Raw genomic sequence first — 19096 nt, 5'->3', positions numbered from 1 at the left:
GCATAACGGTGAGGGCGATACAAAGGATCACATAATATGCAGTATGATTTCATATATATGTATGTCTGTATTTCCCCCCGAGACTTAATGTTTAGAATTTTTTTACTTTTCAGTTACAGTTAATACTTAAAATCATTTTATATTAAAGAGAAAAGTTATCCAGCATTTGCTTAAGCATTAAGAATAGTTTGATATACACTCCAAATCTTTGCACTTTCATTCATTCCTGTATTTAACAATGACTTTCTTCTATTATTATTTTCTTGTTGTTGTTGTTAATCCTCACCCAAGGATTTTTTTTTTTCCATTGATTTTTAGAGAGGATGGAAGTGGGGGAGAGAGAGGAAGAAATATCGATGTGAGAGAGACACATCGATTGGTTGCCTCCCTCACGCACCCCAACCGGGGCTGGGGATGGAACCTACAACCCAGATAAGTGCCCTTGACTGGGAATCAAAGCTAAGACCAAGGCTGACATTCTAACCACTGAGCCACACCAGCCAGGGCCTTAGTCCTTTTTTTTTTTTTTTTTTTGGTATGTGTCCCTTGCGGGAACCAAACCTGGCACTCTCTGGTCCGCAGGCCGACGCTCCAACCGCTGAGCCAAACCGGCCAGGGCTACTTTATGTTTTAAGTAAAACCATACTAAAACCACCTGCAGATTTTAGGAAAACTCATCCAGGAAATTTTTTTTTTATCCTCACCCAAAAAGATGTTTCATTATTGATTTCTAGAGAGAGAGGAAGGGGGAGAGAGAGAAACATCAGTATGACAGAGAAACATCCATCAGTAGCCTCCGGAACGTGCTCCAATCGGGGATCCAACCTGCAACCTTTTGGCGTACCGGATGCCGCTCCAGCCAACCGAGCCACCCAGCCAGGGCCAGTAATTTTTCAGAGGAAGCAAGACGAAAAAAATTAATTTTTTAAATTAATCCAAATTTGGACAAATTTCAAAAGCATAACGCTGAGAGCGATACAAAGGGTCACAGAACTGTAATATGCAGTATGATTCCATATATAGGTATGTCTGTATTTCCCCCCTAGACTTCGTTTTTAGACATGGATTAGGACCGAGGACACAGAGGGACATGGATTTCTGTACGTCCAGTGGTCTCAGCCGCCCGAATCCAAACGGTCTTCCCCAAGGAAACAGTCCTTCCTCCCGTGGCTCGGGCCAGCCTCCTACGCTTTCAACGTAGCGCATTCACAATATCCTGGGGGCTCCTCGGTGGGGACAGGAGCTGCCTCAGCCGGTTCCTTGCTGTTGCCATCAGCCCAGGTCCCTTCCTGGGGGTCTTCAGTCTTTGGGGAAAAAAGATGGGTACACATTTGGGCTTTTATTTATTTATTTATTTATTTATTTATTATTATTTTTTATCCTCACCCGAGGACATTTTTCCATTTTTTGTTCAGGTAGAGTGGGAGGGAGAGAGAGGAACAGAGAGAGAGAGAGAAACATCGACGTGAAAGGGACACATCGAGTGGCTGCCACCCGCACAACCGACCAGGGCCGGGGACAAACTGCAACCGAGGTACATGCCCTTAGTGGGAACCGAACCCGGGTCTCTCAGGACCGCAGGCCGACGCTCTAACCGCTGAGCCAAACCGGCCAGGGCCACATTTGGGCTTTTAGAGCTCAGCTGTCCAATATGGTAGCCTTGAGCCACATGTGGCTGCTTAGATTAAAAACATTTTTGTCCTCTATTGATTTTAGACAGAGAGCAAGGAAGAGGGAGACAGAGTTGGAGAACGTTGATGGGAGAGAAACATCGATTGGCTGCCTCCTGCACAGCCCACTGGGGATCGGCCCGCAACCTGGGCATGTGCCCTGTCCGGGGATCAAACTGGTGACCTCTTGTGCATGGGTTGGCGCTCAACCACTGAGCCACACCAGCTGGACTTAATGCTAATATTCTTATATATGTCTTAGCACTTTTTCATGCATGGATTTACATTTTTCTTCACAGAAATGACACATTAGCCCTGGCCGGTTTGGCTCAGCGGTTAGAGCGTCGGCCTGCGGTCCGGAGAGACCCGGGTTCGGTTCCCGCTAAGGGCACGTACTTCGGTTACAGTTTGTCCCCGGTCCTTGTTGGTCTTGTGGGTGGCAGCCACTCGATGTGTCCCTTCACGTCGATGTTTCTCTCTCTCTCTCTCTCCCTCCCACTCTGTCTGTACAAAAGTTGAAAAAATGTCCTCGGGTGAGGATAAAAAAAAAGAAATGACACATTATACATACTGTTTCGTAGCCTGCTTCTTCACATTGTAACGATTTTTAAAATTTCAATAAATACTTTTTTCATCTTTACTGTTGAGAGTATTACAGATATCGTCCCCTTTCCCCCACTGCCCCTCTCCACCCAGTTCCCGCCCCGGCCCAGGCCTTCCCCACCCTGTTGTCCGTGTCCGTGGGTTCTGCAGATCGGTATGTAAGTTCTTTGGCTAATCTCTGCCTGCCCCCCTCCCTCTGAGATTCTTCTGTTCCATGCCTCTGGCTCTATTTTATTCATCATTTCCTTTTGTTTATTAGATTCCACATATAAGCGAGATCCTGTGATGCTTGTCTTTCTCTGACCGGAGATACAATTTACAAATAAATAATCTGTAAGTTCCATATTAAATTCCCATAAAATCCCCCTATTATATGTGCATAATTTGGTGACCTATAGTAAATTTCGAGAATGATGCAGCCATCACCACGATACACTTTTTACAGCGGGCATCACCCCTCCCCCCAGTTCCCCGGTGCCTGTCTGCAGTTCAACCTTGCTCTTCTGCCCCCACCCCCACCCCCACCCAGCCGTACGCAACGATTGATGTACCTTTTCTGGAGAGTTCTATATAAAGGGAGCAATGCTATACACAGCCTTGTGTATCTGGCTGCTTTGTTTATTTATTTATTTTTAATGTTTTTATTGATATTTTGGAGAGGAAGGGAGAGGGTGACAGAAACGTCAATGTGAGAGAGAAACAATGATCAGCTGCCTCCTGCACACCCCCTTCTGGGGATCGAGCTGCCAACCCGGGCATGTGCCCTGACCAGGAATAGAGCTGGGACCTCTCAGTCCATGGGATGACACTCAATCCACTGAGCCACACCGGCTGTGCTGACTGCTTTCTCTTTTAAAATTTAATTTATTGATTTGTAAGAGAGAGAGGGAGAGAGAACGAGAGAGCGAGAGGGGAGAGAGAGAGAGAGAAACTGATTGGTTGCTTCCTGTGTGTGCCTCAACCAGGGATTGAACCCGAAACCCAGGTATGACTGGAAATCAAACCCATAACCTTTTGGGGTGTAGGGGACAATGCTCCCACCAACCGAGGCACCTGGTCAGAGCAAAGCACATGGGTTTTTGTTTGTTAGTCCTCACCTAAGGACATTTTTCCATTATTTTTTTTAGATAGAGTGGAAGGGAGGAAGAGAGAAAGAGAGAGGGGGAGAGAGAGAGAGATATCAATGTGAGAGAGACACATCGACCTGTTGCCTCCTGCCTGACCCCGATCTGGTCGGGGATCAAACCTGCAACCCAGGTACATGCCCTTGACCGGGAATCGAACTTGCGACCCTTTGGTCTGCAGGCTGACAAAGCACGTTTTTATTTCTTTTTTTTTGTTTTTTTATCCTCGCCCGAGGATATTTTTCCATTTTTTGTACAGATAGAGTGGGAGGGAGAGAGAGAGAGAGAAACATCGACGTGAAGGGACACATCGAGTGGCTGCCACCCGCATGACCAACCAGGGCCGGGGACAAACTGCAACCGAAGTACGTGCCCTTAGCGGGAACCGAACCCGGGTCTCTCCGGACCGCAGGCCGACGCTCTAACCGCTGAGCCAAACCGGCCAGGGCCAAAGCACGTTTTTAAATACGATGTTAACTGGCCTCCTAGCTGTGTGAGTTGGGCTGAACCAAGGAGTAGACAGGACCAGCCTGGGCACTGAGCGAGCTGGTGGGGGGATTCCGACGGGAAGGACTCACCGAGGACGAGAGCGATACCCTCTCCGGTTTGGATGAATCTGCACACAAGTGAGAAAAAACCAGCTCAGTCCTCAGAGGGCCGTAGTCCCGTCTCCATCCCGTGGTTCTCACCCGGGTTCTCCTCGCATCACTTACCTGAAGCCTCGTGCTTGGGAGATTTGGGGTGGCACGTTCTGAGCGAGAGAGAAACACAATTACACGATGGGACACGAAGGTTCTGGAGGCATGATGGGGGCTTCGGAGAGGCCAGGAGGAAGGGCCCCCGGCACAGACGGGGAGAAGGGGGTTGGCAGGGGAACAGGGTGGCGCTGGGTGTGAAAAACGGGGTCTCTGAAAGGCGGAGTGTGAGACTTCCAAGTGTATCTACCTCTTGGTGGATTCTTCAGGTGATGAATCTGCAAAGACAAAACAAGACAAAACAAAAACACAGGGAGGGGTTTATCTAATGAGAAACCCGTTCTCTTTACTCTCCACCCCCTGTGGTTTTAACCTGTGAACTCACCCTGCTGACTGCATCTGTAGATCAGGAGGACAGAGGGGAAGAGGAGAAAAATGGCGAGGCAGCTGAAGGCCGTGACGAAGATGATCCTGGTGTCTGGGGGGAGAGGGGTCAGACAGTCAGCGCCCTGGTGGACACTGATGGTGTTCAGCAAGACAGGTGACAGGGGCCAGGCAGCCTGGCTTCAAAACGTGGAGGTGCGCTCTGGCAGGGTGGCTCCATTGGTGAGCGTCATCCTGGGCACTGAAAGGTTGCTGGTTTGATTCCCAGTAGGGGGCACGTGCCCGGGTTTTGGGTTCAGTCTCTGGCCTCCTGTCAGGAGACGGTCTAACTGATCAATGTTGCTCTCACATTGCTCTCCCTCTCTCTTTCTCTCTCCCCTTTTCCCTCTCTCTAAAAATTAGTGAAAATGTCCTCGGGTGAGGATAAAAACAGACGAATGAAAAGCGTGGAGTTGCCTTATGTCTCTCAGCACAACACCCTCTAGGTCCATCCGTGCTGTTGCAAGTGGCAATATTTCCTCCTTTTTTATTCACTCGTCTGTCGATGGGCACTTAGGTCGCTCCCCTGTCTTGGTTACTGCAAATAACACTGCAATGAACATAGGAGTGCCGATGTCTTTTAAAATTAGTGTTTGGTATTTCTTCAGATAAACACCCAGAAGTAGAATTACTGGGTCATACGGTTTCACTAATACGTGGAATCTAATGAACAAACACACAGAAGCAGATTCACAGATACAGAGAACAATAAAACTTCAAAAAACAAAAATAAATAAAAGTAGATAAAAAGAGCCTGGCTGGGGTGGCTCAGTGGTTGAGCGTTGACCCATGCACCAAGAGGTCACTGGTTCGATTTTCGGTCAGGGCACGTGCCTAGGTTGTGGGCCAAATCCCTGGTGGGGGGCATGCAGGAGGCGGCCAATCGATGTTCTCTCTCATCGATGTTTCTATCTTTCTCTTCCTCTCCCTTCCTCTCTAAAATCAATAAAGAAAAAAAAATTAAAAAAAAAGAATACCTAACGTAAAGAGAGAGGTAATGATGAAAAGTACTGGCGCCCTGGCTGGTATGGCTCAATGATCGGAGTGCCATCCAGCGCACTGAGGGGTCATGACTTCAATTCCCAGTTAGGGCACATGCCCAGGTTTCAGGTTCAATCCTTGGTTGGGGTGCATGACAGAGGCAAGCGATCAATGTTTCTCTCTCTCTCTCCCTCTCCCTTCCTCTCTCTCTAGAATCAATAATAATAATAATAATAAGACATATCTTCTTCAGGTGAGGATTAAAAAAGGAAAAAATGTACTGGATCAAGCATCCAGCGTGGAATCCACCTCACTGTGCAGCACGATGAGATCGCAAGGCTGATGATGGTGTTCTCATCCAGTATGCCACCACACCCACCTCCCTCCATAGCGGGTGCTGTGATTGTTTCCTCCCCCAGGGTGCCCCAGACCCTTTGCCATTGTTATGCACTGCACATCATGCCTTTTTTCACTTTCCTACACGAACATCTGCATCTGGGAGGATCCCAAACGCCTTGGGATTTTTGTTGTTGTTCATCCTCACCCGAGGATATTTTTTTCCATTGACTTTTAGAGAGAATGGGAGGGAGGGAGAGGGGGAGGGGGAGAGAGAGAGAAACACTGATGTGAGAGAGACACATTGATTGGCTGCCTCCAGCATGAGCCTGGGCCAGGGCTGGAGATCGAACCTGCAACCCGGGTACGTGCCCTTGACCGGGGATCAAACCTGAGACCCTTGGGGTGCGGGGGGCTATGCTCTAACCACTGAGCAACACTGACCAGGGCCCAAAGGTCTTGGAATTGATGTGTCTCACTCGAGGTCACCCTTTAGCAATGGCTGTCATCTGTGGGGACATGAGTGGCCTAGCTCCCAGGCATCCCATATTTGTGCCCATCTTTGTGCCTTTCTGCAGGATTGAGCTGAGGGACTGGACTATCCCATTGTTGTTTAGTCTCTTTTCCTCTAAATTCTTCTTCACTCCCATCAATGTCGCTTTTGCACCGATACGGAAGCATCGGCTTCTGGTTGCATCGAGTCCGCGAGACCCGCAGAAGCACCGGTTCTGCAGGGCATCTGAACGGACGTAGGAGCACAGGGCAGGCGCAGTTGTTCTCAGACCCTCAACGGAAGCCGAGGAACACCAGCCCAGCCTTAACCTTTTACTTCTGCCCTCGTCCTGCCTACACTTTCTCTCACATAGCCATTCGCTAGAAACGAGAAGTCGATTCTTACCACATCGTCCTCTTCCTATGGCCCCACAACCTGACAGACTGGGTTCGCCCCGAGATGTCCACATATCGTGGTCAGATTTCACACATCAATTTACAAACAGCCGAAATGAATTACAGAGGGTCTGTGATGCGGGTCTGGAGGCACCTGACTGAGCAATGGGACGCAGTGTGACCCAGAAGCAAAGCCTGGCCTTGTGGCAAAGTCAGGTGAGGAAACTCATTATCAGTCTGCGCAGAATGGAGGCGCAGGGTCCCTTCTGGGCAGCTTCGAGGCCTGCATATACAGGCTGCAGGCAACGTATCTGTGCTTAAAGATGTCTTCTGTTTAGAATTGTGGTGGAACAAGTGTGAACTCAGAAAGTACATTTTAAAAAAACATATCTTTATTGATTTTTTTAAGAGAGAGGAAGGGAGCCCTGACCGGTTTGGCTCAGCGGTTAGAGCGTCGGCCTGCGGTCCTGAGAGACCCGGGTTCGGTTCCCGCTAGGGGCATATACCTCCGTTGCAGTTTGTCCCCGGCCCTGGTTGGTCGTGCGGGTGGCAGCCACTTGATGTGTCCCTTTCACATCGATGTTTCTCTCTCCCTCTCTGTTCCTCTCTCTCCCTCCCACCCTACCTGAACAAAAAAAAAAAAAAAAGAGAGAGGAAGGGAGAGAAAGATAGAAATATTGATGGGAGAGAGAAACATCAATCGGCTGCCTCCTGCACGCCCCCTACTGGGGATTGAGCCTGAAATCTGGGCATGTGCCCTGACCAGGTATAGAACCAGGATCTCTCAGTCCAAGGGATGACACTCAAGCCTCTGAGCCACACTGGCAGGGCTGAAAGTACATTTTAAGAAGCACTCTGGCCCTGGCCAGTTTGGCTTAGCGGTTGGAGCCTCGGCCTGCGGTACAGAAAGACCCGGGTTCGGTTCCCGCTAAGGGCACGTACCTCGGTTGCAGTTTGTCCCCGGCCCTGGTTGGTCGTGCGGGTGGCAGCCACTCGATGTGTCCCTTCACATCGATGTTTCTCTCTCTCTCCCTCTCTCTCCCTCTCTCTCCCTCCCGCTCTGTCTGAACAAAAAATGGAAAAATGTCCTCGGGTGAGGATTAAAAAAAAAAAAAGAAAAAAAGAAGCACTCTGTCTCCCAGGAGCATGCCCGCTCTATCCCCTTCCCAGGGGACGCCAAGAGACTTGCAACCAGGGGAACAATGTGCAATGGCAGCTCGTCCTGGGCTAAACCCCTGAACCTGTCTCCAAGGCCCTCTTTTCTCTGACTTCCCTGTGAGCCAAAGCAACCCGGCCGGGGCTCTCCTGTTGCTTCTTCTATCCTGGGCCCTTCCTTGTTTCACTGTCCGCAGCTTTAATAAACATCCGCTAAAAATCACCAGGACTCACGTTGTGAAATCTTTCCTGCACAAAGTCAAGAACCCACACACTGCCTTGGCGGGTAGTTCAGTTGGTTAGAGTGTTGTCCCAGTCTGCCAACATTGTGAGTTTGATCCCTGGGCAGGACACATACAAGAATCAACCAATGAATGCATAAATAAGTGAAAAAACAAGTTAATATTCCTCTCTCTCTCCCTTCCTCTCTCTAAAAAAAAAAAAAAAGAGAGAGACAGCACATTTTAAGAAATGATATATGCACACCCACTTGGATGGCTATAATAAAATGAGAGGAAATTAACCGGATTGGCAAGGATGTGGAGAGATTGGAACCCACATATATGACTGGTGGGAAGGTACAATGGTGCAGCCACATTGGCAAACAGTCTGGCAGGTCCTCAAAAAGTTAAACATAGTTACCATATGTCCCAGCAAGCCTGCTCGTAAGAAAAACTTAGTTGAAAGCAGGAACTCAGACACTTGTACACCCCCATTCACAGCGGCACTATTTAGAGGAGCCTGAAGTACCAACAACCTAAATGTCCATCAATGGATGCATGGAGAAACAAGGGGTGGTCTATCCACACAATGGAATATTATTCAGCCATGAAAAGGAGCGAAGCACAGACTCCTATTACAACACAGATAAACCTTGGAAACATGATAATGGGCCCTGGCCATTGTGGTTCAGTGGTTAGAGCATTGGTCCAAGCACCAAGGGGCCTTAGGTTCGGTTCCTGGTCAAGGGCATGTACCTGGGTTGCAGGTTCAATCCCCGGACCCGGTTGGGGTGCATGCAGGAGGCATCCGATTAATGTGTCTCTCTCACATTGATGTTTCTCTCTCTCCCTTCCACTCTCTCTAAAAATCAATGGAAGAAAGATCCTTGGGTGAGGATTAAAACAACAACAACAAAACCTCGTTGCTGAGTGAAAGAAAGCCAGACACAGAAGACCACATGTTGTGTGATTCCATTTGTAGGAAATGTCCAGAGTAAGCAAAACCACAGAGTCAAAAAGCACATTCAGGATGTTCAGGGCCTGACAGGAGAAGGGACTGAGGAGTGACTGCTTAGTGGGTACAAGACTTTGTTTTGGGAAGTTATATTAGTGCAAATATACAAAATGCCACTGACTTGTACACTTTGAAGGGGTGCAGCTAGGGAATGTGAATTATATTCCAATAGAAAAGACAGAAAATGAATTATAAGAGAGCTAAAAATATAAAAGGGTCTCATGTTTGATCTGGCCAAGGTCATGTACCTGGGTTGCAGGTTTGACCCCGGCCCCAGTTGGGGTCCTGCGGGAGGCAACCAATTGATGTATCTCTCTCACATTGATGTTTCTCTCTCTTCTCCTCCCTCCCTTCCTTCCACTCTCTCTAAAAATCAATAGAAAAATATCCTCAGGTGAGGATTAATAACAACAGCAGCAACAAAAAATTCTCCTTGTGCCTCTCAGTCAAAAGGGATCCCCTGCCTTGTGAGATGGATAGAATTAGTAAAAACATCTCTTCTGTAATCATCTTACCTGTTTTTGTTGAGGAAGCTCCAAGTTCAACACGGTCATCTAGAAAACAGGATGCAAAAGAAGTAGTTACAATGATTATATGGGAACCTTGGGGATATAAGTGCTCATACTCTACTTAATGGACTCTGTTGGGAAGCAGAGAAGAGACTATCTCACTGGGTCTCCAAACAAGGGCCAGGACATTAGATTCCTCTTCTTAATACTCCTGGAGTTTTATATTATTTTTATTAACAAAAACATTTCTGAATGACATCACTAATCCCCCCACCAATGCTATTTCTTGCCAATCTTCTCTATCCCAGGGAAGGGCTCCACCATTTTGTTTTGTTTTTTATTTAATTTATTTAAATATATATTTTTTATTAGGTATTGGTTTCATGTGTACAGCTTAGTGGTCAGACAATCATATAATTTACACAATATCCCTCTCAATATTTCCAGTATCCCAGCTGGCACCATACACACAGTTATCACAATATTATTGACTATAATTTCCTTTGCTGTATCTACTTCCCTATGACTATTTTGTAGCTACCCATTAGTGCTTCTTAGTCCCTCTACCTCTTTCACCCAGGAGCACCATCATTTTGCAAATATTTGATAGGTCACCTTTTCTTTCTTTCTTTCTTTCTTTCTTTCTTTCTTTCTTTCTTTCTTTTTTGTGGTATGTGCCCCTAGCGGGAACCGAACCCAGGACTCTCTGGTCCGCAGGCCGACGCTCAACCGCTGAGCCAAAGTGGCCAGGGCACCTTTTCATTTTGTTCATGGTTCCCTTTGTCATATGGAGGTTTTTCAGTTTGATGCAATCCCACTTATTTCTTTTTGTCTTTGTTTCTTGTGCTTTTGATATCATAGCCAAAAAGAAAAAAGAAAAAAAATGTTGCCAAGACCAATGTCAAGGAGATTTTTCCCCTATGTTTTCTTCTATGAGTGTTATGGTTTGGAAGTCTTATGTTTAAGTCTGTAGTCCATTTTCAGACAATTTTTGGGAGTGGTGTAAGATAGGGGACCAATTTCATTCTTCTTCATGTGGCTATCTGGTTGACCCACCATTTGTTCAAAAGACTATCCATTTCCCATTGAGTATTTGTGGCACCTTTGTCAAATATTAACTGGATATGTGAGGGGTTATTTCTGGGCTTTCTATTCTAGTCTGTTGATCTATGTGTCTAGTCTTATGCCAGTACCATGCTGTTTTGATTACTACAGGCTTGCAGTATAGTTTAAAATGAGGGATTGTGATACCTCCAACTTTGTTCCTCTTTCTCAAGGTTGCAGTGACTAGTCAAAGTCTTCTGTCTATTTCATACAAATTTTAGGGTTGTTTGTTCTGTTTCTATGAAAAATGTCATTGGCATTTTGAGAGAGATTGCATTAAATCTATAGATGGCTTTGGGTAATATGGACATTTTAACAATATTAATTCTTCTGATTCATGAGCATGGGATCTTTCATTTCTTTGTATCTTCAATTTCTTTAGTCAGAAACTTGTAGTTTTCAGTGTACAGAGATTTCACCTCCTTGGTTAAATTTATTTCCAAGTATTTTATTGTTTTTGATCCTATGGTGAGTGGGATTGTTTTCTGTAATTCTTTCTAGGGTATTTTGTTGTTAGTGCATAGAAATGAGCCCTGGCCGGTGTTGCTCAGTGGTTACAGCATCAGCCTGCAGGCCTAAGGGTCTGAACTGGAAACCCATGGGACAATGCTCAATCCACTGAGCTACTCCGGCCAGGCTGTCCTCATCTGGTTTTAGTATCAGGGAAAAATGAATGTGGCAGTGTTCCTTCCTCTTCAATTTTTTGGTAGAGTTTGAGAAGGATTGGCATCATCTCTTCTTTAAATGTTTGGTAGAATCACCAGTGAAACTAACCGGTCCTGGTCTATTTTGGTTGTTGTTGGGAGGTGTGTTTTTTTTTTGTTTGTTTGTTTTTCATTACTGATTCAATCTCCTTACCCATTATTGTTCTGTTCAGATTTTCTATTTATTCATGATTCAGCCTTGGTTTGTAGACTCACACAAAGGTGCTCTCATCCACAGGCAGTTGCCCAAGTCTGTGTTCTTCAGGTGCTCTCGGACCACAGCCAAGAGGGGCTGGAACTGGTGACGGTCTCCTGCAAGTTCCACAGCTGGTAGCGAGGTCTATCTGCCTATTACCTGACGCGCAGGTGGGTGAAACTCCTCCAGGGTCCCTTGACATATGGTGCTGGATTCCACAATTCCCACAGAAACACTTTTGTTTGTGGATGGATGCTGAATTTTTGTGGTTGAAGGGAGGGACAGAAATAAGGGATGTCTTATGCCACCATCAGGCTCAGTTGTTGTGTTGTGTTTTTTTTTACTTTCTCAATTTGTAATGGTTGTGGGATTCCCCTTTTCTGCAGAGCAATAGGATACATTCAGTTCTGTCGTATGGAATCAGACATCAGAGTGTCCTACTGAGAGCTGGATTCATCTCAGGCTTTACGTTGCCTGAGGGAAGGTTTTGGGCGTGATCCCTAAGAGGACAAGGCAGTTACGGTGAAGGGAAGAAACAGGGCTTCCCATTGCTCACAGCACCTGAAGACATTCTCACTCATCTCTCTGTATTAACCAGCTCTTTCATTTTTCTACATCTGATGTTTTGACATTGTGGGACCTTGCTGGTTTTAGAGGGGTTCCCCTCTCAGGTTAGCCAATTTCTAGAGATAGAAAACAACTCTCCACTGAGCACACCCCTCAAATGCAAACCAACCAATCCAGAGCCCACACTCCCAAACACCTTCTTCATTGGGCTCTCACATTCAGGTCACTATTACCCTGCCCTAATCACCCCAGGGCCAGGTCCCAGACAACCTGGGGCAGCCTCTTTGTCCCAACCCTAAGCTTGCTGATTCCCGTAGAAACCACAATAAAGGCTCCTTCCCACAGCCCTCTCTCTCTGCTTCCTAACCCTGGTGCCTCCCAATGAGGCCCTGCATGGCCTCTTGGGAACTGTACCAAACTATCTCTTCAATGTCAATTGTCTTTTTTTTTTTTTTTTTATCCTCACCAGAGGACATTTTCCCATTTTTTGTTCAGGTAGAGTGGGAGGGAGACAGAGGAACAGAGAGAGAGAGAGAAACATCGATGTGAAAGGAACACATCGAGTGGCTGCCACCCGCACAACCGACCAGGGCCGGGGACAAACTGCAACCGAGGTATGCGCCCCTAGCAGGAGCTGAACCCGAGTCTCTCTGGACCGCAGGCCGACGCTCTAACCGCTGAGCCAAACCGGCCAGGGCTCAATTGTCTTTTGATCCCTTAGCCTTGTAGCACCTCAAAATTTCTGTTAATACCTCTATTCTTTTTTTTTTTTTTTAAATCCTCACCCGAGGACATTTTTCCATATTTTGTTCAGGTAGAGTGGGAGGGAGAGAGAGAGAGAGAGAAACATCGACGTGAAAGCGACACATCGAGTGGTTGCCACCCGCACAACCCAACCAGGGCCGGGGACAAACTGCAACCGAGGTACATGCCCTTAGCGGGAACCGAACCTGGGTCTCTCTGGACCGCAGGCCGACGCTCTAACCACTGAACCAAACCGGCCAGGGCAATACCTCTATTCTAAAACATTGTCCCAACTGCCTTGGCCAGGTAGCTAAGTTGGTTAGAGCGTTGGCCCAATATGTTAAGGTTGCCGGTTCAATCCCTGGTCAGGACACATATAGGAGTCAATCAATGAATGTATAAGTCAGTGGACCAACAAATCAATGTTTCTCTCTCTTTCTCTCCCTTCCTCTTTCTAAAATCAATAGCTAACAACAACAACAACAACAACAACAACAAACACTGCCCCACACCCACATCGTTGAGACCCACTCAGAATCCCTGATGAGAGTCTTATCTCCACACTCAGCTCCCATTTCCCCATTTCCTTACACTCGAGGTGCTGCATCTGCCTTTGTGTTTTCTGGATTCCTTCTTCCCTTGCCAGGTCCCATCACAGGACAAGGAACAAGGGCACCAAGTTGAAAAGCCTGAGGCTGCCCTGCTTACCTGTGACCTCCAGCTGCAGGTATTCACTCTTCTGCGACCATCCGTGGGAGCCCACTGTCTTGTAGGCACAAAAGTATGTCCCAGCATTTTTTGGCTCCAGGTCCGTGAGGAGGAATTCGGCATGGTAGCCTGATGAGTTCTGCTCCTGCCTGTACCCAGGGTCCTGTAACTTCCCCAGCATGAACGTCACATTCTGAAAGTGACCCTGGCACCTCAGGGTCACATTCCTACTGCGTTTAACCACGGGTCCTGGCAAGGCGTTGAGGGAGGGTTTGGAAAGCTTCTCTGGAAAGAATTTAGAATTAGTTGGGCTCATTATCTTTTTTTTTTTAATTGCATTTTTCAATTACACTTTACATTCAATATTTTATATTAGTTTCAGGGGTACAGCATGTGGTTAGACAATCATATACTTTACTCGACTCTTCTTTTTTGTTAATCCTCACCTGAGGGTATTTTTTTTCCACTGAATTTTAGAAAGAGTGGAAGGGGGGTGGGGGGAGAGAGAGACACACACATCGATTGGTTGCCTCCGGCACATGCCTGCATGTGTCCCGGAAGGAGCTGAGGATCAACCCTGCAACCCAGGTACATGCCCTTGACTGGAAATTGAACCTGTGACCCTTTGACGCACAGGCTGACACTCTAACCACTGAGTCAAACTGGCCAGGGCACTTTACTTGATTCTTTTAACTCGTTATCTTGATGACCATGAACACGTTCCGGGAATTCAGAGGATTAAAGGGAAAAGGTGAGGTGACTCAGCCATAAAAAAAGAATGAAATCTTGCCATTTGCAATAACATGGACAGACCTAGAAAGTTTTATGCTGAGTGAAATAAGTTGGACACAGCAATACAAATACCATATAATTTCACTCATATATGGAAGCTAAAGGCAAAACAAATGGCCCGGCTGGTGTGGCTCAGTGGTTAAGTGTTGACCCATGCACCAAGAGGTTGCTAGTTCGACTCCCAGTCAGGGCACATGCCCAGTTGTGGGCCAAATCCCCAGTGGGGGGCATGCAGGAGGCAGCCAGTTGATGTTCTCTCTCATCGATGTTTCTCTCTCTCTTTCTCCCTCTCCCTTCCTCTCTCTCTGAGAATCAATAAAGAAAAATAATAAAAGCTAAATAAATGAACAAATGAAACAGAAACAAATTCATAGATACAGAGAACAGTCTGACAGCTCTCAGAGGGGATGAGTGTTGGGACACTGGGTGAAGAAGGTGAAGGGGTTAAGAAGCACAGATTGGCAGTAACAAAAGAGTCATGGAGATGTAGACTACAGCATGGCGAATATAGTCAATAATATTGTAATAACTACATATGATGCCAAGTGGGTACTAGACTTAATGGGGGAATCACTTTGTAAGGCAAATGTCTAATCAGTCCATTGTACACCTGAAACTAATATAATATTGTATGTCAACTGTAATTGAAAAATAATTTTTTTTTAATCCTCACCCAGGGACATTTTTGCATTTATCTTCAGATAGAGTGGGAGGGAGAGCTGGGGGCGGGGGGGGGGGGAGAAAGAGAGAAACATCGATGTGAGAGAGACACACTGAGTGGTTGCCACCCACACGGCCCCAACCAGGGTCAGGGACAAACTGCAACCGAGGTACGTGCCCTTAGCGGGAACTGAACCCGGGACTCACTGGTCCGTGGGCCGGCGCTCTAACCGCTGAGCCAAACTCGCCAGGCCTGAAAAATAATTTTTCAAACACCATGAAACTTGGGATATATAAACAGAGTGCATATGAGACACAACTCACCATTCTCGAGCTCAACTTCATAGCCCAGACAGAGCCCTGGAAGAGAAACCCTCATGAGAGTTCAATGATGTGCCTGTCTCCAGGCACAAATGAGGCAGAGAATGCTTGACTACTTCGTTAAAGATCTGCTGTGTCCCTTGCAGATACTTCCTTGGGTTTATTTATTTATTTTACCTTTTACTTTTATCCCATCCTTTGTCCTTCAGAAGTTATGTTTATGGGGAGCCTTCTGGCAACCTTTTCTGATTTATTGCATTGGGTGCTATAACAAAGCTTCTACGGTTAGTCCTTTCGCCATCTATAAGTCCCTGAACATTGACCTATATTTTTCTCTCATATTTTCTGGGATTGAAGTTTATCCTCACCACATAAATGATGCGCTGGTTATTTTCCCGTGGAGTGTCAGGGAGGGTTTTCTCCCTCAACCAAACGGAGAGAATTTGTGGTACAGGAAATAAATACGGGGGACGATGAAGTCAGTGTCTGACTGCCCAGTGTACTCTGCCCTGCAGATGGAGGTCAACAGCCACCTCTGAAGTTCAAGTGTGTGTGGAAGAAGAATTACCCCAAAGGGAAGAGCTGCACCCAGAAGGAGGAAGGAACTGGGGCAGATACGTACTGAGGTTTCCTGCACACTCTCCACTCACGAAGGGGGGGGGGGCTTAGGGAAATGGAGCTGTGAGCCCAACCCCAGATTATAATCCAGGTCATCCCTTTTCCAGGCTGAGGTCTGTCTGCCTGCGTTATGTTCAAGTTGACGACAATTAAAATCAGGCTGAGGATAGGGCTGGTCAGACGATTTTCTCCTTAAACATTGTCCCCAGGCACTGTTCTCTGTGTACCTGGTTTGTACCCAAACCCATGGCTTTTTACACCCTGTAGACCATGCCCTCCTATACACCAGTGGAACTTTCATGGCAAGACTGTGGTGGTTAGAGGATCCGGATTTGGAGATCCCATCCGAGCTCTGAATTTCTCAGCTGAGTAAACAGAGGGCATTACCACAGTCTCTGAACCTCGGGCCCCTCATCGTTTTGTGCGAACATCAGAATGAAGGCACGCGCATCTCACAGCCCACAAAACGGACAGGTGGCATGCATCCAACACACAGAAGTCATCATTTCTGTACTTGCCATGCTTCCCATGATAACTCCACCACGAATTCTCTCACCTATCCAAATCCACCCCTCCCGGTCCTGGAGACTCACCAAGGCAAAGCAGGGACAGGAATCCTGTGATCATAGCGTCCCTTTCGCCCCCAGACCAATATCCTGTCTTCAGTTTAACAGTTAAAAAAGGAAGGGGAACTGAGGTGATGGAAGCTGTCCAACTGTCCTCGTCCCCAGGATGTGTGGGGAGATGTTTTGCTCTGACACTCTGATTCTCCACGCCACCTGGTATACAGTTTCCTTCTTGCAACTAACCCAGGAAGCCAGATGCTATCAATGACAACATCTTCCCCATAATCCGGTGTATGTGGCCACTGCTCCGCCCACCCCAAGATCCGTCTCATCTCATTTGAAGTCGTGCCCAAGGCATTTTCTTTTCTTTTTTCTTTTTCTATCCTCACCCGAAAACATTTACCCATTTTTTGTTCAGACAGAGCGGGAAGGAGAGAGAGGAAGAGGAAGAGAAAGAGAGAGAGAAACATTGACGTGAAAGGGACACATCAAGTGGCTGCCACCCACAAGACCCAACCAGGGCTGGGGACAAACTGCAACTGAGGTACGTGCTTTTAGTGGGAACCGAACCCGGGTCTCTCTGGACCGCAGGCCAACGCTCTAACCGCTGAGCCAAACCAGCCAGGGCTCAAGCTCCCTTTATTTATTTATTTATTTATTTATTTATTTATTTATTTTTTTATTCTCGCCCAAGGAAATTTTTTTATTTTTTGTTCAGATAGAGTGGGAGGGAGAGAGAGGAAGAGAGAGAGAGAAACATAGAGGTGAGAGGGACATATCGAGTGGTTTTCACCCGCACGACCAACCAGGGCTGGGGACAAACTCCAACGAGGTACATGCCCTTAGCGGGAACCGAACCCGGGTCTCTCTGGACCTCAGGCCGACGCTCTAACCACTGAGCCAAACCGGCCAGGGCCCAAGGTATTTTCTTTTTAAAAAAATTATTTTTGGAAATAATTTGAGAGTCATCCCCCCCCCCCCAAATAGTGTGCAGAGTTCCCATGTACCCATCATTCAGCTTCCCCCAGTGGTAATATAACTAACTAACTATAGTATATTATCAAAACCAGAAAATTGGTATTGGCTCAACACAGTGGCGGGGCAAGCACACAGTAGCACCTAAAATGCTGGGCTTTCCTTAAAAGCTGGACACTCATGGCCCCTGAGAGCAGGTAGATTAACAAAAAAAGCGGGGGGGGGGGGCTCAGAAATAAACGTGTCTGCCTTTGAGGCTGAGTAAACTTGTCCCCTAGTAAACCATGACAAATAGGTCACACAAGTACTATTTTTAATGTGCTATGTTTTTACAGAAGAGAAAGTAATCAAGGGACATTGAAAAGCTTCCATTCAATTATTTCTCCAAATGGGAAGAGCATAATCCCATTTTCTAAGGAGCTAAGAGGGAAATATTGATGAGTTAAGGGAGTAGTTCCTCTCTAGAAGTACACGGTTCATTCATCTTTCCTTACCAGCTGCTCATTGCTTTCTAAGTGTTAACCTAAAAATAAAAGGGCCTTTTACCCTGGCCAGGTGGCTCGGTTGGTTGGAGCATCCTCCTGTACACCAAAAATGTTTCTGGTTCGAATCCTAGTAAGGGCACAAACCTAGGTTTTGGGTTCAGTTCTCGGTTGGGCGTTTACCGGAGGCATCTGATGTCTGTTTCTCTCTCTCTCCCTTTCCATTTGTTTGTTTGTTTATTTATTTATTTATTTATTTATTTATATCCTCACCCAAGGATATTTTACATTTATCTTCAGACAGTGGGAGGGGGAGAGAGAGAAACATTGATGTGAGAGAGACACATCAACTGGTTGCCACCCCCATGACCCCAACCGGTGCTCCGTACTAACCAAAACCGAGGTACCTGCCCTTGGCCAGAATCGAACCTGGCTCCCTGGTCCATAGGCCGATGCTCTAACCACTGAGCAAACTGGCCAGGGCTCTTCTACTCTTTAAAATGAACGAAAACATATCCTTGGGTGATCTCTGGCCCTTTGGTGACCTCCCAGAGCAGTCATAATTCCTAATTTGCGTTCATCACACACTACCTTGCAAGCTCATCTTTCTGCTGACGCCAAAGTGAGGACAAGGGCTGAGGCACGAGCTCATGTACTTTCCACCGAGCTGAGCAAGGTGTTCCGCACCCAAGAATACAGATTCAGATGGGATGCAACGCAAGCATTTCTCTCAAATGCTGTAAAACTGAGTGATTCTCCACCCTACTGAGCACCAAAAGGGATGACAACTGGGTCCGTGGGCCCTGGGGACTACAAGGCTCAGCAGCCCGGACAGGTCTGGCCTTAGTTGGGAGGGCCACCTCTGGGCAGCAAAGGTAGGACGCACCATCTCTCACGGATCTGCAGAGGCCACCAAGCCTCCTGCCTCGCTCCACGCACGCGTGTTCAACAACGCACAGCGCCCTCCACGCATGCACGCTCCGGGGACCTGACGGCAATTGGTCCAGAGCATGCATGCAGCGTGCACCCTCTGGAATCT

The 19096-nt window shown here is 47.0% G+C and overlaps 1 protein-coding gene across 3 annotated transcripts; it reads right to left on the bottom strand.

The window, feature by feature from the left end:
* Positions 1-571: 571 nt before the first annotated feature.
* Positions 572-16823, bottom strand: LOC118638197 (V-set and transmembrane domain-containing protein 1-like). Of its 3 annotated transcripts, XM_036273826.1 has the most exons (9): positions 16628-16823; positions 15420-15455; positions 13644-13928; positions 9627-9665; positions 4478-4570; positions 4343-4370; positions 4111-4148; positions 3976-4013; positions 572-1304 (listed from the first exon to the last, which is right to left on the bottom strand). In XM_036273826.1, the coding sequence occupies exons 1-9, from the start codon at positions 16659-16661 to the stop codon at positions 1185-1187; spliced, it is 711 nt and encodes a 236-aa protein (XP_036129719.1). In that variant the 5' UTR covers positions 16662-16823; the 3' UTR covers positions 572-1184. The 3 variants fall into 3 exon arrangements, 2 of the variants coding, with proteins under 2 accessions (XP_036129719.1, XP_036129720.1); XM_036273827.1 differs by lacking the exon at positions 15420-15455; XR_004961073.1 differs by lacking the exons at positions 572-1304; positions 3976-4013; positions 4111-4148; positions 4343-4370; positions 4478-4570 and adding an exon at positions 11583-11879.
* Positions 16824-19096: the final 2273 nt, after the last annotated feature.

This window comes from Molossus molossus, unplaced genomic scaffold (genome assembly GCF_014108415.1).
Source record: "Molossus molossus isolate mMolMol1 unplaced genomic scaffold, mMolMol1.p scaffold_m16_p_21, whole genome shotgun sequence".
NCBI lineage: Eukaryota > Metazoa > Chordata > Mammalia > Chiroptera > Molossidae > Molossus > Molossus molossus.
This window is presented reverse-complemented; position numbering and strand designations above follow the sequence as displayed.

Coding starts and splice junctions, on each gene's coding strand:
- LOC118638197 (XM_036273826.1), bottom strand. CDS start 16,661: ATGATCACAGGATTCCTGTCCCTGCTTTGCCTTG. Junction 9,666..13,643: donor CCTGCAGCTGGAGGTCACAG/GTAAGCAGGGCA, acceptor CCTGTTTTCTAG/ATGACCGTGTTGAACTTGGA. Junction 4,014..4,110: donor TCCCAAGCACGAGGCTTCAG/GTAAGTGATGCG, acceptor ACTTGTGTGCAG/ATTCATCCAAACCGGAGAGG.